A 19,462-nucleotide genomic window follows, 5' to 3' on the forward strand; every position below is an offset into this window, starting at 1 on the left:
TTTTTTAAAAAAAATAGAATTTAACAGTTATTTTAAATTGCAATAATATTTCACAATATTACAGTTTTACTGTATTTGATCAAATAAATGCAGCCTTGGTGAGCAGAAGAGACTGCTTTCAAAAACATTTAAAAGGTCCTAAACCTTTGAACATAGTTTACATTTGATCCAGCCTTCTTACTGATGACATTACATTAATCTAAAGCATAAAATCCAGTAACACTTTACAATAAGGTTTTATAAGTTACCTACAGCATTGATTAATCTTACTTCATGGTTATTTCAACATTTGCTAACATCATCATTATGCTAACATATGCTAACATTTGCTAACATCATCATTAAAATCAAAAGTTGTATTTGTTAACCTAAAAATCTTATTTCTGTGTGTGTAATTCTTAGTTCTACCACCAGAGGCCACAGGAACTCAGTGGTGAAGCATCTCTCTCTTTAAACAACAGAACAACTGCTTATGAGCCTATACTCAATAACTGAGACTGAGAAACTGAGTAACACCAGTGATGATGGTTTGGTAACATTACAGAGCAAGTCAAAATCTGGTCCAAATTTAATTTCAAAATCCAGTTTAAGAAATTGCCATTGTGTTAAAGTAACCCTTATTTGAAGTCTTACAGGGTTAAAACAGTTTGTTCCCTGTTTTCGCATGTTTCTCCATGCTGACACTGGAGAAGTGTTGACTTCCTCAGAACCATCTGGTCTTGGAGAAAACCACATAAATCAAATGTTTAAAGATTCTGACCACAATTGCATCTGAACAATCTGTTTAGTGTTTAAATTCCTCTTTTCAATGATCTGGTTTCAACAGCAGTTCCTCAATCTATTTTAATATATTCCTTCTTTGCAAAAAACAAAACAAAAACAAAACTAAGGCTGTAATTAAATTGCTAGTTATAATAATTCAATCCTAATTCATCTACTTTATTCACTTACTTATTCACTTATAGATGTGGTCCAAAGCCTCAAACGCAGAGAAAAAAAAAAAACTAGGGATGCACTGATATAAATATTTTGTCCGATTCTGATAATTCTTTATATTTGAAAGCCAATAACTGCTATATATTGGCCTATAAATCTAAATAAAATTTGGTTACACTTTATTTTAAGGTATCATTGTGACAAAGTAATTATATATTTAAGTACTGAGTAATATTGAGAAACTACATGTACTTACTATAGGGTTAGGGTAGGATAAGGATTGGGATGCATGTACATGTAACATGTACCAAGGACACTGTAAAATAAAGTGTTACCCAAAATTTTATATAATTATGAAAAGAGCCTGATTTCCAAAAAAAATCTCACCTTTAAATCCATGTCCCAAACACACAGTTATGATGTTCTCATTATAATTTTATGTAGCCAATATGACAGACTTGCAGACATTGGACTGTATTTTCCTTTTTTGAAGTGATTCCAGTCATATTTCAAGCAATTCAAAACCAACATGTTGAACAGTGTGCATCTGAAGTGTCTCAGCTGAAGGAAATATTACATCATTTATCCACTTTAAAGGGTTAGTTCACCCAAAAATTAAAGTTCTGTCAGTAATTTCTTACCCTCATGTTCTTCCAACCCCGTAAGACTTTCGTTCATCTTCGGAAAACAATTTAAGATATTTTTTATGAAATCTGAGAGCTGTCTCACTCCTCCATAGGCTTCTATAGGCTTCTATGTAATTGAAACTTGCTGGCCCAGAAAGTTAGTAAAGACAATGTTTAAAATAGTTTAAAATAGTAAAATAGATGTTTGTATATTTTGGGTATCCCATACTTTCAATTATTTGTTCATTAAGGGACCCGGTATCTTTGAGACTGCACGTCACGAATGTGCGCTCACGGACACAAACTAGAGGATGCGATGCTCATGAAAATGCGTGTCTATAGCACGCATTGTGTTTATTGTGCAATTTATACGCGAAAATTAGTTTTTACATGTATATGATACGCAGTTATCGCGTGCATGTTATCACTTTATTGCGTGTAATACTACATATAGTGCCTACACCACTAATCCTACCCAAACGTATATACCCACACCACTACTAAACCTACCCATGCGTATCATATGCACGTAAAATTAATTTTCGCTTATAAATTGCACGATAAACACAATGCATGCTATAGAGACGCATTTAATGTGAGCGGGTTGAACTATTTTACCCTTAAGTGGCCGCTCTCTTCTTACTCATAACAAAAGGTGTACTTTTTTTAATAGTCGCGAGCTGCAACTCTCAGTGATAGTCACGGTGCAGATCCACTTGTCCGTGCGACACTTCTGTCTCGCCGCACTCCACTATATTCCTATGGGTGACGTCATGCAACTTTGACGCACCCGCAAAGCATTCCGGGAAGGCGGCGCTTCATTTGGAAAAATGCTGGGGGGGGGGGGGGGGGGAGTCTTTCGCAGGTCCTCTGTTCTAATATGTAACATTTTCCGCTTGGTCAAAACCATGCCCATAGCAGTAAACGCCCATCAACGTACAAATAAGGGGAAGCATCACGACACCACGCGTCAGTCGAGTCGCAAAAGTGGATCTGTACCGTCAGTGATAGTCATGGAACGGATCCACTTTTGTGACACGACTGAAGCGTGGTGTCGTGATGCCTCCCCTTATTTGTACGTTGATGCGCATTCCTCAAGTTTACCGCTATGGGCGTGGTTTGAGACAGCGGTTCATGATTCGCCCAGTCTCCATGTGCTCTGCTTCTATTGGATAGTCGCATAGCGTTCAATGGATTCATTTGCATAAAGATGGGCATCGGCCAGCTTTTTGACACACAGCATTTTTCCAAATGAAGCGCCGCCTTCCCGGGATGCTTTGTGGGCGGGTTAAAGTCGCTTGATGTCACCCATAGGAATAAAGTGGAGTGTGGCGCGACAGAAGTGTTGCACGGACAAGTGGATCCGTACCGTCAGAAATCAGAAGGTCTCCTTAATGATGTGCCTCATGCTTCATTCATTAGTGCCTTCAGTTTGATCTATCCTGGACAGAGATTAGAGGTAACACCAGACTCCACATTAATCTATACTAGAAAAAAATAATTTCAGAATCATACAGAATAAATAAAGTATAACTCTAAGAGTATAAGAAATGTACCTGACAGAGACACAGAGTGGTGTGTGAGTGTGTTTCGAGTGTAGACACTGACTCGGCACTGCATGGGGGTTTTCTGGTTACAGGTTCCCAAGATTGCTCTGCCAATCACTCTTATATACACAGACCAGAACAAAAGGTTTGTACAAATATATTGTGTATACAATGAATCAGGGAAAGCGGGATAAGATAAGGAAGGAGAAGAGTTTGGGCAAGACAGTGTCCTGTGCTCTTTCTCTGAGGTCTTCTCTCCAGTGTGCCTTTTATTGCGGGGTGCGTTTTATCTCAGCCTAAGTCTTAGCAGGAAAATCAAGTCTTACACCTCATTGGTTCCAGTCAAGTTATATTATTTTTCTTGCCACATTGCATAACTACATATGCCACACCCTTAGGAAAACTCCACTATAAAGTTAACAAACTCCCCATCTGCATGCATGTTGGGGAACGCAAGCGATGAAATAGCTGCACAATCTTCAAAACCAACAAGAAAGGAATCCGTGAAGGACTTTTGAGAGACAATGAAAACTGTGCGATTGGCAGTTGTTGTTTTCCTTTGCAAGGTAGGATTTTATATACTGGAGTTATATAGGATTTATATATCAGGAGTGAGAGTGAGAAATAAATGCTAAACATTTTTTGCATTTTTATATTATCAGTAATTAGACAGAGTTTGGGAAAGTAAAATTTCAGTCACTCATATGTTTAAGGGGTTGACACCCCCCCCCCCCCCCCCAAAAAAAACAAACAAACTAAAACTAAAAAACTAACAGACTTCTGTCTGTTTTTCCATTTATTATATAGAAGTCATTAATACATTTTAATATTAAAACTAAACATTTTTTACAAGTCTTTTCAAATGCCTTATAATGCCCGATTTCCCCTTGTGCTTTCAATCTAAAAACATGAAAATCTAATTAAAAAATATTTATTATATACACAGTAGAGTGTGGCATTTTGAATGGCAGTGTTTTCCAAATGTCTAATTGTGTTTATTACGTGTTTTGTAAAAAAGTTTGCTTTACAATTGCAAACTGAGTGCAAACAGGGTGATATGCTTGTAGTTATTCACACTTGGTCTGTAAATTAGGTTCCACTGGGACAAGAGTACCCATATGTGAAAAGAAACAAATTTTTAATTTAATGTTATTGATTTATTTTAGGTTTCTTATTTGAATTTATCTGCAGCATGTAATGCAGTGTTTTTTGTTGTTGTTTTTTTAGATTACAAATAATGCATTGGTAAAAAGTGAAGTGACACTGTCAAAACTTTTCACACAGTCAGCGAAACCGAAGCATTTGCGGATCAGCTTTTTCATTTTTTTTTATTTTATTTTTTTTTTAAATTTTCAACAGTTGCTAGGACACATTTCTCAATAGTTAGTTCACTTTTTCAACATCTTACCAATTGGCACAACAGCTAATGCCACAGGGATGCTAATGGGAAGAATCATATCGCCTCCATAACTAGAATATGCCAACTACACATTCTCTGGGCCTAAGCCTGGAAATATCAAGTGTATTACATGAAGGGATTTAATCTGTTTCAAATTAGGTATTTTTATGTGGATTTGCGGAAGAGTCTTCATGGGAACTACCAAAATGCGTCATAAATGTCTCAAATCAACTCATTCTTTCAAAACTCTAGCAAAGGTAGTAAGGTCAATAAAGTGAAAAGGTGTTATTCATATTTTTAAGACATCTGTGCAGTGGTTTCAGAAAATTTGGAGACTTGAGATTAACCGATTGGCCAAGATTCCTGTTGGTAAAGCAGACTGTGGCTTTAAACAGAACAAAAATTAAAAATTATTTACTTTTAAAAAGTGGTGTCACTATTGACTGATGCTTGCTAGCAATTGAAAAATGGGAAATATCAAGTGTATATATTACATAAAGGGATTTAATATGTTTCAAATTAGGTGTTTGTATGTGGATTTGCGGAGGAGTCTTCATGTTCTCCAGGCTTTGAGTCGGAGTCGCTGGTTTTTAAAGTGCACAGAGATGACCTTCACCAAGGAAAAAGACTAGGAAGAGGTAAGCTGTGTTCTCTTTAAATAAAACCTTGAAGCAACTGAACTTTGAGTTTTTGTTTATATATTTTTAGTATTTGGCAAATTAATGCCTTACCCAATGCAATCAGATATCTAAATGAACTAGTTCTTCTAATTAAACTGGTTTAACTGTGATCTGCAACATTCAATCACATTTTATACTGTACATCCACTAAATTTGCTTTGATCAGAGTCAACATTAAGGGTCTCACTCAAGTTTAAGTATTGTATCTCACAAATAAGTTTTGATTAATGATGTATGCAATAAATAAATGTTCATAGATTCACTTGATGCTGCATCAGTAGCTGATGCTTTAAAGGACACCCTCCCGCTGAGTCATGCCTCAAAAGGACACGCGATCGCTCCACAGATTTCTCTTATTCAGGAATTGAACTATCCGCCTGTGTTTTGTTAGAATTTCCAGCAACACTATGCTTTTTTTAAAGGTGTGCATCTCTGTGTCCAAGCAGAGATACACGTAAAGTGTTCAAGCACAGATCACTAACTCCACTGACTTTATCACCATGTCTGGCGTGATGGAGTAGGGCAAACATTATACACAGAAACTGAGCAAAGAGCGCTCCCTTTATAAACAATGTAGCTGATATCACGTTCTATCAGTGGGTACTGGATTGATTTAAAAAATGTTAAATTAAGAATCAACTTGGTAACACTGATTCATTGACTAATCACAACGTTGACGTACTGGTACTTTTGACAGTACTATTTCAGATCATCGTCACACCTGGAGGGTGTTCCCATAGCATCTGCTACTGACACAGTGTCTTGTTCCCCACTCCAGGTTTACGTATGTGACAAGATGATTTATTGTGCCAATTGAATCTCTTTTTCTGACAGTCATTTTTAATGCATGCGATGGAAGAACAAGAACGCTCTTCCAGTCCTCTGACAAGCGTCTTGATGTGGACACGTATGGGACTGTAACGCTGAAGAGACAAGTGACTCTTCATGAAGGCCACAAGGTGTTTTCTGTGGACGCTTGGGACTCCAGTGGCAAGAAGCACACGGTATCTGTCAGAGTTGAGCGTGTCCATCATCATCATGAGGACCATCACATGGACACGGTCATGAACATCTCCTCTCCACAGGTACAAACAAGTTCCTTCCAGAAACTGCTGTCAGTACAGTACAAGCCTGTCCTGTTTGCTTTTGTTTCCATTGCTGTTTTGTTTGTTGCCATAGTGATTCATTACCCACACCTGTTCCTCAGCCCTTTGTTATCTTGTGTACATATGGGTGTTTAAACGACAGCGATATGTTTAAAACGGAGAAGTTTTCCTTTCCCCATTCACATGGATCCACGAAAACGATTAAAAACCCTGTATTCTGCTGCCAGGCCATTATATGGCGATAAAACACTATATACTGAACACGTAATACGCATGCGCTGTCACAGTGTTGGGTTTGTGTTCCCGGGTGTCCACTAGAGGTCCTCCTTCCCCACGGTGTCATTCACATTATGAACTGCATTCCCCACAATCCTTGTCTGTACCCATCACTGTATCATTGCACTCAGCTGTTCCCCATTATCATTTAGGTTCTGTGTATAAATACCCTGTCTGTTTTAGTGTTTGTGACGGAGTCCTTGTATGTATCACACCACTTCTTAGGTCAGTTCTTGTCTGTGTCTGTGTCTTGTTTTGTTCTTGTGTTGGATTGCTTCATTGGATTTTGACCTCTGCATGGACTGGATTATGATGTAACGGATTGGCCCTTAATAAATATACTGCAATTTGGATCCTACCCTTGTTTTTGTGTGTGGATCGTGACATGCGCATGACGTCATCATCTTCAGAGATTCGCGTTTTTGTTGTTTACAAGGAGACTGTTTTCAAAAACGTGTACTTTGAAACTTTTTTTCAAAACTTTTGCGTTTTCAGGCACCCAAAATACCGTTGTCGTGCAAACGAACGGCCAAAACGCACAAAGAGTTTACCCAGCACTACAGTAAGGCCATGATTGAGAATATGGTCCATTATAGTGGCCTTTATTTAATCAAAAATGTGCCTGTTATTGGCCTCTTATATCTCTTCCTCTGTTTTGCATCACTACCCTTCCACCACCATACATTTACATTTAGTCATTTAGCAGACGCTTTTGTCCAAAGCGACTTACAAATTAGGACTAAATTAAGCAAGTCATCGTGAAGAGGAAAAAACAACGCAAGAAGTGCTCACAATACGAAGTTCAGGCATTGTTCAGAGTAGCATAAGCCCGATAAGCGAGGATTTAAAGGAAGAAGGAAAAAGGAGAGAATTTTATTTTTTATTTTTTTATTTTTTTATGAGGTTAAGTGCTCACAGAAGAGATGGGTTTTCAGCTGTCTTTTGAAAGTTGTCAGGGATTCTGCATTCCGGATGAAGGTGGGGAGAGCGTTCCACCAGCGTGGAACTGTGAATGAGAATGTTCTGGAAAGTGATTTTGTGGCTTTCTGTGATGGAACCACGAGACGTCGCTCGTTGATCAATCGTAGGCTTCTCGTAGGGATGTAGACTCGTAGGAGTGAGTGAAAGTAGGAGGAGCTGAGCCTGTGATAGATCTGTAAGCAAGCGTCAATGCCTTGAACTTGATGCGAGCAGCGAGTGGTAGCCAGTTTAAATGAACTCTGAGAGCTTTCTGTCCCTCCATTGACAGTCCATGCAACTACCACTATATCACTTCAAAAAGTTCATGAAGAAATGAATTCATTTTAAAGACTGGTGTTGGCCCACCTGAAGGACATCACAGGACCCTTGCTGGACCCCCTTCAGTTTTTCTCTTATTGACCAAACGGGTCTGTGGATGATGCATTCAACATGGGACTGCACTAAATCCCACAACAGACTGGGGACTGTCAAGATGTTATGTGAGGATCCTATTTGTGGACTTCACCATCACCATCAACACTATCCTTTCCAGATTTCCTCCAGACCAAACTATACCAGTTTTCTGTTCCTAGCTCCATCTGTCAATGAATCACCAGCTTTCTGACAGCTAGCTAGTGAGACTGGGGAAATTCCCGCCCAACACCTGTGCAATCAGTACTGGCGCCCCCCAGGGGTGTGTGCTCTCCCCACTGCTCTTCTCCCTGTACATCAACGACTGCAGCACCAAAGACTCTTCAGTCAAGCTCCTGATGTTTGCGGATGACCTGAGGAAGTTCAACCTGATTCTGCAGTTCTACTCTGCAGTCGTTGGACCATATTTTACCTATCTAATCACATGGTCTAAAGCACGCGGCTCTAGTGCACTTATGGCGTGTCTGAATCCACTTTTGCCAAATTAACGACGGGACAAATGGTCGGCACGCCCGGCACATGATCCAAAAGGGTTGTCTCTATTCTCTTAATGAGTAATGGGTGTGTTTTGGGCTTTACGTGCAATAAACCAATCAGAGTCTCATCTCCCATTCCCTTTAAAAGCGAGGAAACGGATCTGCTCATGCAAAAGTTAAAGGTTAAATCGCACAAGCAGATCATCTACGGGACAAGCCGGATTCCACCATATCTTTATGTACACAATAATAATCTTTTACATTGTAATCCTTTTATTTTAAATATTTGGCATGTTTGTGTGCTGCTGCGCATCCCTGTGTGTGTAATAAGCAGAGTGTGTGTGTAATAAGCAGAGTGTAAGCGTGTTGTCGAGGCTCATGTTACTAATGCGCTCTTGAAATAACAAAAAAAATACTGCGCCATTGACTTTAGACCAGGTTTCAGTTTGTCAATGGCACAGTCTATCTCAGTTCCTCAAAATAGCAACGCGCCAACAATGCGCCTGAACACACCTCGTTCTCAGACCAGCAGCCCATGGGCGAATAGATGAGCACAAATGCATTTGCTATTTAAACAACATGGAGCAGGAGGAGAAAATGAAAACTGCGTCAGGCTGAAACTAGCCGGGTGTATGATAGGGCCCATAGAGTCTTTCCTCTGCACTTCTATTATTGTCTGCTTCAGCTCAGCTACCCAATCAGACCTCAGAAGACTACAGAGGTTAGTCCGGACTGCCGAGAGAATCATCGGTACACCCCTTCCCACTCTCCAAGAACTGTACTTATCCAGAGTGAGTAAAAGGGCTGGCAAAATCACTCTGGATTCCTCACATCCACCCCAATTCCTGGGAAAATTCCCAGTTTCCGTCTGGCCGGCGCTACAGACCAATGAGCACCAGAACAGCCAGAATCAAGAAAAGTTGTTTCCTCAGGCAGTGAACAGTTCATGAACAGTAAATGCCCCCACTGGGCAATAAACATGTGCAAATACACAACACTATTTATACTTATATTTAATTAGCATATCATACCTTTCATTCACATTCCCTTGCATTTGTACATAACACATGTACATACACATATTGTCTATTTTGTATTTTTAATTGAATTAATCACACACTTATTGTGAAATGAAGCATATGCCATTTATCTTGTTTAACATTCATTTTATCATAATTTGCTAAATCCAGAAAAGTAAACAATCAGATTGAAGGGTGATTCTCACAAAACTATTTTCTGCAAGCCTCAAGGACCCTTGGAGACTCCAAAGGGACACCAAATAACCAAATGATATAAGGATTCCATATAATTACTATTATATAATAAAATTATGCACACCAAAGCACCCATGAAGAAAAAAAAAAAACATTACAGAAAAAAAAACGATTCCACAGTGTATAGTATGTATACAGAGCAACAACAAAGAGCTTTTTTACATTTTAAATGAGCCAAACTACAATACCGAACAGGACCACATGGAGAAGCCAAAAAACCTAAATCAACCACCTTGACCTGACTGCATAAACGTACAATTACTAAACACAGCAAACATTATCCTGAGTGTGTTTGTAAACTGAAATGTGTCTGTACAGAAATGCAGCATGCGATCGGTGATCGAGAGCACACATACACAGTTTGTTGTTTGTGCATCAATATAACAGACTCTCACACACTTACTGTACGACTCCTGTACGTCACCAAAACTGCGCTCTTCAGAAACAATCACAGAATATGACAGAGCTCGTGTGTTTAAGCAAAGCTCACACTGGAATGAGTAAAAACACAGGGCTGCCAACTCTCACGCATTGAGCGTGAGACTCACGCAATTGACACTTTTCACACGCTCTCACGCCACACATCCATTTTCTCACGTACAGAAAAATTGTGGAGCAAAGAGGTACTTTTAATATTAAACTAATTCTCAGCTCTTAGATTCCGTCAATTTTATTACGAAATTCAGACAAAAATACGTTTGGCGCTTGTAAATGTGACGTGACAGATCGCTGAGCGCCTCAGTTCAAGTGCACGTGAACCGATCACCTGTTACTTTTTTATTTAAAGATGCAGTACAACTTACCGAAAGTATACATAATATCGACCAATTAGTGTTTTTCAACCACGGAAAGAGGTCAATATAACAGCAGGAGAACAATTATGTCACATAACGTTACATTTACCTCAGGAAAGCCATTTAACGACCATAGCATGTTAATTGAATAGAAAAAATAGTTAGAGAGGAGATTTTGCTGAGCACTATATTACATATTTATTATATTTTTACTTATGTCATTAAATAATTGTTATTATAACAAAAACTGCATTATATTTAATTTAATGTTATTTTTAACCTTTAATAATACCAGCAGATTGGGCCCTGTCACGAAACTGCTCAGAGACACGAAGTAGGAGATCCAAATGCAGCTTTATTGGCTGGGGCAATCCAGAGGCGTAATCCAAAGTACAGGCTAGGGTCATACACAGGCAGGTAGTCAAAACAAAGAAACAAACAAAACAAACAAACAGGCAGGCAGGCAGGCAGGGACCAGAGGCAAGAGAGTAATCCAGGGAACAGGGCAAGATATCAAGAACCAAGAAACACGAAAACTAGGAGAATGCTCAGAAATGCAGTGTGACACAAACAAGACTTCGCGGTGAGTGAATGAATGAACATGGTATAAATAGACAGACTAACAGGATGAGACACAGGTGAATGCAATCAGTGAATGAGGTACAGGTGAATGTGATCAGTGATAATGAGTCCGGGCAGTGAGTTATGGGAAATGTAGTTTGTGAGTGATAGTCTTATGTGGAGTGCCCTCTGGTGGCTCTCAAGGGCACTCCAGCTGGTGACCGTTACATAGCCCCCCCTCTAAGGAGCGGATTCCAGACGCTCCTAACATTGTCCAGGAGGGAGGTGGAGCGGAGGCGGACCCGGGGGCGGGATGGAGGGCCAGGCCCGTGGAGCGGCAGAGGACCTGGAGACTGCGGCAGGATGGGAGGCCAGGGCGGATCAGGCTGTGCAGGCGACCAGGGCGGATCAGGCTGTGCAGGCGACCAGGGCGGATCAGGCTGTGCAGGCGACCAGGGCGGATCAGGCTGTGCAGGCGACCAGGGCGGATCAGGCTGTGCAGGCGACCAGGGCGGATCAGGCTGTGCAGGCGACCAGGGCGGATCAGGCTGTGCAGGCGACCAGGGCGGATCAGGCTGTGCAGGCGACCAGGGCGGATCAGGCTGTGCAGGCGACCAGGGCGGAGCAGGCTGTGCAGGCGACCAGGGCGGAGCAGGCTGTGCAGGCGACCAGGGCGGAGCAGGCTGTGCAGGCGGCCAGGGCGGAGCAGGCTGTGCAGGCGGCCAGGGCGGAGCAGGCTGTTCAGGCGGCCGTGGCGGAGCAGGCAGTGCAGGCGGCCGGGGCGGAGCAGGCTGAGCAGGCGGCCGGGGCGGAGACGACCCTTCAGGCGGCCGGGGCGGAGACGACCCTTCAGGCGGATCCAACGGTTCAGGAACATGAACGGGCTCAAGAACAGGAACAGGAACGGGCTCAGGGGATGCGGTGGCCATCTTGTCCGAAGACACAGGCGTGGAGTCGGCCATCTTGTCCGAAGACACAGGCGTGGAGTCGGCCATCTTGTCCGAAGACACAGGCGTGGAGTCGGCCATCTTGTCCGAAGACACAGGCGTGGAGTCGGCCATCTTGTCCGAAGACACAGGCGTGGAGTCGGCCATCTTGTCCGAAGACACAGGCGTGGAGTCGGCCATCTTGTCCGAAGACACAGGCGTGGAGTCGGCCATCTTGTCCGAAGACACAGGCGTGGAGTCGGCCATCTTGTCCGAAGACACAGGCGTGGAGTCGGCCATCTTGTCCGAGGACACAGGCGTGGAGTCGGCCATCTTGTCCGAGGACACAGGCGTGGAGTCGGCCATCTTGTCCGAGGACACAGGCGTGGAGTCGGCCATCTTGTCCGAGGACACAGGCGTGGAGTCGGCCATCTTGTCCGAGGACACAGGCGTGGAGTCGGCCATTTTGTCCGAAGACACAGGCGTGGAGTCGGCCATCTTGTCCGAGGACACAGGCGTGGAGTCGGCCATCTTGTCCGAGGACACAGGCGTGGAGTCGGCCATCTTGTCCGAGGACATAGGCGTGGAGTCGGCCATCTTGTCCGAGGACACAGGCGCAGGAAGAGGAACAGATTCAGGCTCAGGATCAGTATCAGATTCAGGCTCAGGAACAATTTCAGTCTCGGCGAGACGAGACTCTGGACGGGCAGACGTGACGTGAAGCTCTGGCTCTGGCTCGGCAGGACTGACGTGAAGCTCTGGCTCTGGCTCGGCAGGACTGACGTGAAGCTCTGGCTCTGGCTTGGCAGGACTGACGTGAAGCTCTGGCTCTGGCTCGGCAGGACTGACGTGAAGCTCTGGCTCGGCAGGACTGACGTGAAGCTCTGGCTCGGCAGGACTGACGTGAAGCTCTGGCTCTGGCTCGGCAGGACTGACGTGAAGCTCTGGCTCTGGCTCGGCAGGACTGACGTGAAGCTCTGGCTCTGGCTCGGCAGGACTGACGTGAAGCTCTGGCTCTGGCTCGGCAGGACTGACGTGAAGCTCTGGCTCTGGCTCGGCAGGACTGACGTGAAGCTCTGGCTCTGGCTCGGCAGAAGCGACGTGAACAGTCTCTAGATCAGCAGAAGCGACGTGAACAGTCTCTGGATCAGCAGAAGCGACGTGAACAGTCTCTGGATCAGCAGAAGCGACGTGAACAGTCTCTGGATCAGCAGAAGCGACGTGAACAGTCTCTGGATCAGCAGAAGCGACGTGAACAGTCTCTGGATCAGCAGAAGCGACGTGAACAGTCTCTAGATCAGCAGAAGCGACGTGAGGTGCGGGCTCAACCTCGCCCACTATGAAGGGAGACCCACAAAATAGCAAAACAAAATCTATATATTGAGCCAGAGTCCATCTGGGGTCAACCTCGGGCAAATAAAAACTCACGTCCTGATCCAGTCCCATCCAAAAACAATCCTTGAGTTCCCTGTCGTCCAGTGGGGCCAGGTGGCAACAAGCCACAAACTCACCCACATAGTCCTCTATGGGGCGACCATCCTGGAAGATGGAGCAGAGTTTAGTTACTGGGTCCATGTTTGTCATTGCTGCTGGATCTGGGTGTGGCGAAGTCTTCTGTCACGAAACTGCTCAGAGACACGAAGTAGGAGATCCAAATGCAGCTTTATTGGCTGGGGCAATCCAGAGGCGTAATCCAAAGTACAGGCTAGGGTCATACACAGGCAGGTAGTCAAAACAAAGAAACAAACAAAACAAACAAACAGGCAGGCAGGCAGGCAGGGACCAGAGGCAAGAGAGTAATCCAGGGAACAGGGCAAGATATCAAGAACCAAGAAACACGAAAACTAGGAGAATGCTCAGAAATGCAGTGTGACACAAACAAGACTTCGCGGTGAGTGAATGAATGAACATGGTATAAATAGACAGACTAACAGGATGAGACACAGGTGAATGCAATCAGTGAATGAGGTACAGGTGAATGTGATCAGTGATAATGAGTCCGGGCAGTGAGTTATGGGAAATGTAGTTTGTGAGTGATAGTCTTATGTGGAGTGCCCTCTGGTGGCTCTCAAGGGCACTCCAGCTGGTGACCGTTACAGGCCCTCTATGTTTACAGCATTAGGTGAGATTATATTTTTAAATAAAATTTAAAATAAACATGTATCCAAATTAGTCAATATTGAATCAAAATCGGAATCAAATCACAAGAATGGAATTGAAATCTTGAAATTTGTCAAGCAATAATAAAAACTGTATCCTATACCAGTCATTGTACAATGTAAACATTGTAACATGTTGTCACTAAACTTCATAAAATTCTATTTAGTTACCAAATGTTTTGACAATCACAATTACACTTATTGTGATGCAATATTTGTTTTTACATACCCCCCCCCCTCCCCCTCGCCAAAAAAAAAAAATCTCACTCCAAGCTAAACTCAAAAGTTGGCAGCCCTGAAAACACAATGTGAGTCTCTATTCTCTCTGATATCTCTGATGTAATCAGCCTGGCCTTCTTTACATTAGCGCTGTTTTGGACTGATTGTTGAATGAATTTGATTACTGGATCACTGAAAACTTTCACAGAGTTTAACGGTTTAAAATGATCTGATTGCAAACAGAGATGCAGAATCGGGGAAATTTCCTCCTACCAGGGTTACAGATACTTGTAGATGCTCAGTGTGATCTGTGTGACGAAAATTACGTTAATGACGTACTTCACGTAAGTTATTTTGGTTAATTGTGTTAAATTATTTTAACGTGTTAAGGGTTTTGAAATTAATCACATGCGTTATCGCTAACAGCACTAATTTATATAGGCTATATTATTTTTGTAATCTGTGTCTTTCTGTCTGTGCACTGGAAGCTTCTGTCATGAAGACAAATTCCTTGTGTTGTAAGCATACTTGGCAATAAAGTTATTTCTGATTCTAAAGATGCAATTATACAGATATTTGATGGTTTGTGTGCTGTGTTTAACTGTAAACAAAAATGTTTTGTTGCTCATTGTCTTTTACTAACATTTTCAGATGGAATCTCCCTCTGATGATCTGGTTCTGATGTTTCCAAAGTCGTCTTCGGGTCTGAAGAGAGCAAAGAGAGGAAGTTGGGTTATTCCTCCAGTCAATATACTTGAGGAGGGCAGTGGTCCTTTCCCAGATCTACTGGTCCAGGTGAGAGAAAGTCATGAATTAGATGAATGAGAAAGAGATTTGTCTGTTATTGACAACTTTTGTTATGTTTCTTATTAACATATTCTGTTATTGTATCTTATTGCTTTCTGTATTTAGATAAGGTCAGACTATTCTAAGGAAGCTCGGATGGAATACAGGATCACAGGTGAAGGAGCGGATCTGGAGCCTAAGGGGACTTTTACTATAGGAAGATTATCAGGGGATCTGTTTGTGACTCAACCACTCGACAGAGAAAAAAAAGCTTCATACAGAGTAAGTTGATTTTTTTGTGCATTTCAGCATTGGATTATCTGTTCGTTCTTAGTTCTTTAAAAGCTAAGATAAAAAAGTATAAAGAAAAAAGGCCTTGTGAAATAGCTTGACACAGTTTACTTTTCATGTTTGAAGATACTGTACATTTATTGTAATTAGTAAAATTTAAGTTATAACTACACTTGCATATTGACGTATCAAAGCTAACAGACATGGAAATATAAAACTACAACTCTAATTTATTTGTGTTTTAAAACAACCTCAGATATTTGTCTCTTAAAGGTGCATTGTGTAGATTTTAGTGACATCTAGCGGTTCGGTTGTGAATCAATGTAGATAGAAATGGCTCATTCTAATTCAAGGTGATAAAAACATAACGGTTAATTTTGTAAGGTCTTTATAGACCACTCAAAACATAGTTATTTATGTATATTATAATGCATTTCTGTCAACAGATCCTCATAAATATTACACAATGCACCTTTAACATGCCTGTATCTCTTCTCCTGTCTTTAGCTTGTAGCTCATGCGACTGTAGGTGAGAATATTGTAGAAGCGCCAATGGAAATTATTGTAAATGTGCTGGACCTGAATGATAATAAGCCTGTTTTTACACAAAAACAATTCAATGGAAGTGTTACTGAAGCTGCTGATATAGGTAGGTGTATGATGCAGTTTCTCAATGAAATGTTTAGCAGTTTTTTCCCCCAAATGCCTCTTCAGTTTCACTGAATCAGTCTTTCTTCTTCTCTCACTGAAGGTCATGAGTTTATGACAGTCACAGCCACTGATGCAGATGATCCAAAAACTAACAATGGTATTATCAGTTACTCAATCATCAAGCAAGATCCAGAATTGCCAAAACCAAACCTGTTTACAATCAACTCTGTTACTGGAGGAATTCGTGTGAATGCTTTAGGCTTGGACAGAGAGGTGAGAAATGATGAATGGATCTCACATTAGTGAAGAATAATTTCATGTAAACAAACTCACATGAAAACATCTTTCTTTTCAGACATTTTCCAGATATACTGTGTTAATTACGGCTACTGACATGAAAGGAAGCGGTTATGTAACCACTGGCACAGCTGTTATTACCGTGACTGGAAAATCAGAGAAGATAATGTGAGAAATATTAGAAAATTTCATTATCCCATTTGAAAATTCTGACCACTTTCTTTAGAGATTTCCAGATCTTAAAGCGAACAATAAAAATACTATAGATCTGCATTGATGAACTTGTCAAATACTAATTTGAGCTGTCTTTCACGTCTTGCGCTTGAAATGACAAATTCCCACAACATTATGTAAAAAAATGCCTGTCTCTGTGAGTGTCCATAGTCGGTTATGTCTTAGGCGAATGTAAAAAGTTAAGAAAGAAAATGCATGTGTGTCAGTATCAGTATATTGGATCCGTGCACTAATAATCCTTATAATGTTAATCAAACAAATTATCAACAAATGAAAAAAAAATCACTCTCTGCTCTTGACTAAATAAGTTTTGTAACTTTAATATGGATTAATCTATATTTAATTTATACAGTGAAGACTATGCAGTATTTTACATTAGATTTTTTTTACTCTTTACTTTACTACTGTTAGACCTATAAGAAAAACACAGTTTATTTAATTTGTATCTTTGTTATTTTATTACTGACTGTTTACTTGTCTTTAATAATGTTTTAAATTAATATTATTTAGGTTAGTAGTTTTAACTGTGGTATCAAAATTTGAATAGAGAATGTTCACTGGTATCTAATATTTTAGTGTCATAACTGCCTGGTTTGGCCCATTCACAGCCAGTAAAAAAGTATTTATGGACGGTCAATTCTCAAGTCATCGGCCATTGGCCACCCTGCCTATATTCCTTCTTTAACGCTGACCAAACAGAGAGCTGGATCTAAATGCAAAGAGTTTAATAACAAAATAAACATAATAGCAAATCTTCAACTCATTAGCACACGCTCATTAGCACACGCTCATTAAAGCACTATGCACCATGACCTCGAGCCAAACACCCCCCAGAAGCTTTTTTCCCTTGGTTGAACATTATTAAAGGTAGAGCTTATTTAGAGATATCTGCCGGATGTCTTAGTGCAGGCGAACCATCCCTTTAAGCACACGCTCATTAGCACACGCTTTATATTCCCACGGCTCTTGGCCCTGCTCGCCACAATAAGAAACACTGAAAAGAAGACACGCCTGTGAATGATCACAGAACCAATCAACTTGAAAAACTACAAAGGACTACAAAAATGGCACACTGGAAACAGGAATAGAAAAGGGTGAAAAAACTAAAAGTCCAATTAACATAACACACGAACCACAAAGCCAGGGAATACGTAACACCTTCCAATGTCAAATCTCTTCTACCCAGAATTAAAATTACAGCATGCCTGCATATCCTTTGAACATCAAATGATTTTAAACTACCAGATAAGACTTTGTCAAACTAACATTAAGATGTTCTTGCTGAATATTTCTAGTTTTAACCTGTATGTTTTGGTTCCTTCCAGGTATAAAGTTGGCAGTGATCCTGCCGGCTGGCTGAGTGTAGATCAAGACACTGTAATGATTAAAGTCAAGAGGCCTACGGATAGAGAATCTCCCTTTGTCAAAGATGGCAAATACACAGCTATCATTTTGACCGTGGATGATGGTAAGTGTTGTTTCTTTTTTAAGAGAATAATTATTGCTGTCATGGCCCTTTTTTAATGTCTGCTTGTGTGCAGGTAAACCTCCAGCAACTGGCACAGCAACCCTGGTCATTGACTTGGAGGATTTGGGTATTCATTCTGTCTGCAAAGATTCATCTGTCGACCCTTTGCCCAGTCCTGATGTGAAGAAGTAAACAAGGTTAAATGTGTGAACAGGGCCTTACATCTTAGTTCATTAATCATTTATATCTTTTTTCACATTTGCTGAACATTAAAATCTCACAAAAGATCATCATAAATGTACTGTTTTTCAAACATTTCAGAATCTGTTCTGTTGATTTATTACAAGATTCAAAATCACAACTTAACTTTTCACTCTTTTAATGTTTAATCTTTATTTACTTTTCTTATAAAGTAATTGCCTTTCATAATGTTATGAACATTAAACTTTCTATTTTGCATCTGTTGTTGTTCATTTGAATACATTTGACTATCAATTAATCCAGTAGATCTTAATGTTTAATCAGTGATTTGTTTAATATTACAAATATATGTTTTATAGAGTATAAGCAATTTATTACAGATGATAACACCAATATTCAAAGTGTGTGTGTGTGTGTGTGTGTGTGTGTGTGTGAATTGTGAAATTATATTCATCCCCAGTTGGGAGAAACAATTACTTTCTGTTTCGAAGTCCATAAAAATGCATCCATCAATCATAAAAGTAATCCATATGACTCCTGGGGTTAATAAAGGCCTTTTGAAGCGAAGCCATGTTTGTGTAAGAAAATATCCATATATTTATAACTTTATAAACGGGCTTCCGGTAATGGTCATATGAGGCTCAGGGATTGGAGCTTTTGCACTGTAAATCTCTCGCTATCAGACCCCTCGTGTGGTCCTTCTACAACATTTATCAATCTTAGTTAATATTAATTTCAACATTTACTAATAGGTTATTAAAATCAAAGGTTGTATTTGTTAACATTAGTTAATGCACTGTGTCTGTGAGCTAACATGAACAAACAGTGAACAGCTGGATTATTATTAACTAACATTAACACAGATTATTTTGTGGGAATGTATGAAATTCATAATAAATGATAATAAAGCAAGTTGCCTTGTTGAAGTAGGTATATGGTTTATTTAAACTGCAAAAGTAAAACAATTATTGTGATCGATGTAGAGGCGCTCATCGCTCCCCTGGAAGCGTCCTCACTCCTCGTTCTTCATCTCTCCAGGACTGCAAAGATAATTACCCCAAAAAATAAATAAAAAACTACATAATCACTCATGCTGTACATCCAGTAATGTGAGGATTAGTTTCTTTCCCCACCACCGTCTTCCTTGATCCATATATCCAAAC

General features: G+C 40.8%; 1 protein-coding gene across 1 annotated transcript; it reads left to right on the forward strand.

Moving 5' to 3' along the window:
* Positions 1-3,312: 3,312 nt before the first annotated feature.
* LOC311079369 (cadherin-1-like) lies at positions 3,313-18,557 on the forward strand. Its single transcript, XM_084108686.1, has 10 exons — positions 3,313-3,675; positions 5,032-5,146; positions 6,023-6,273; positions 15,023-15,166; positions 15,284-15,439; positions 15,956-16,097; positions 16,200-16,372; positions 16,455-16,564; positions 17,956-18,098; positions 18,172-18,557. Exons 1-10 carry the CDS (start codon positions 3,634-3,636, stop codon positions 18,288-18,290), a joined length of 1,395 nt encoding a protein of 464 aa, XP_083964812.1. The 5' UTR covers positions 3,313-3,633; the 3' UTR covers positions 18,291-18,557.
* Positions 18,558-19,462: the final 905 nt, after the last annotated feature.

This window comes from Abramis brama (assembly GCF_963993115.1).
Source record: "Abramis brama genome assembly, chromosome: 3".
Lineage (NCBI taxonomy): Eukaryota > Metazoa > Chordata > Actinopteri > Cypriniformes > Leuciscidae > Abramis > Abramis brama.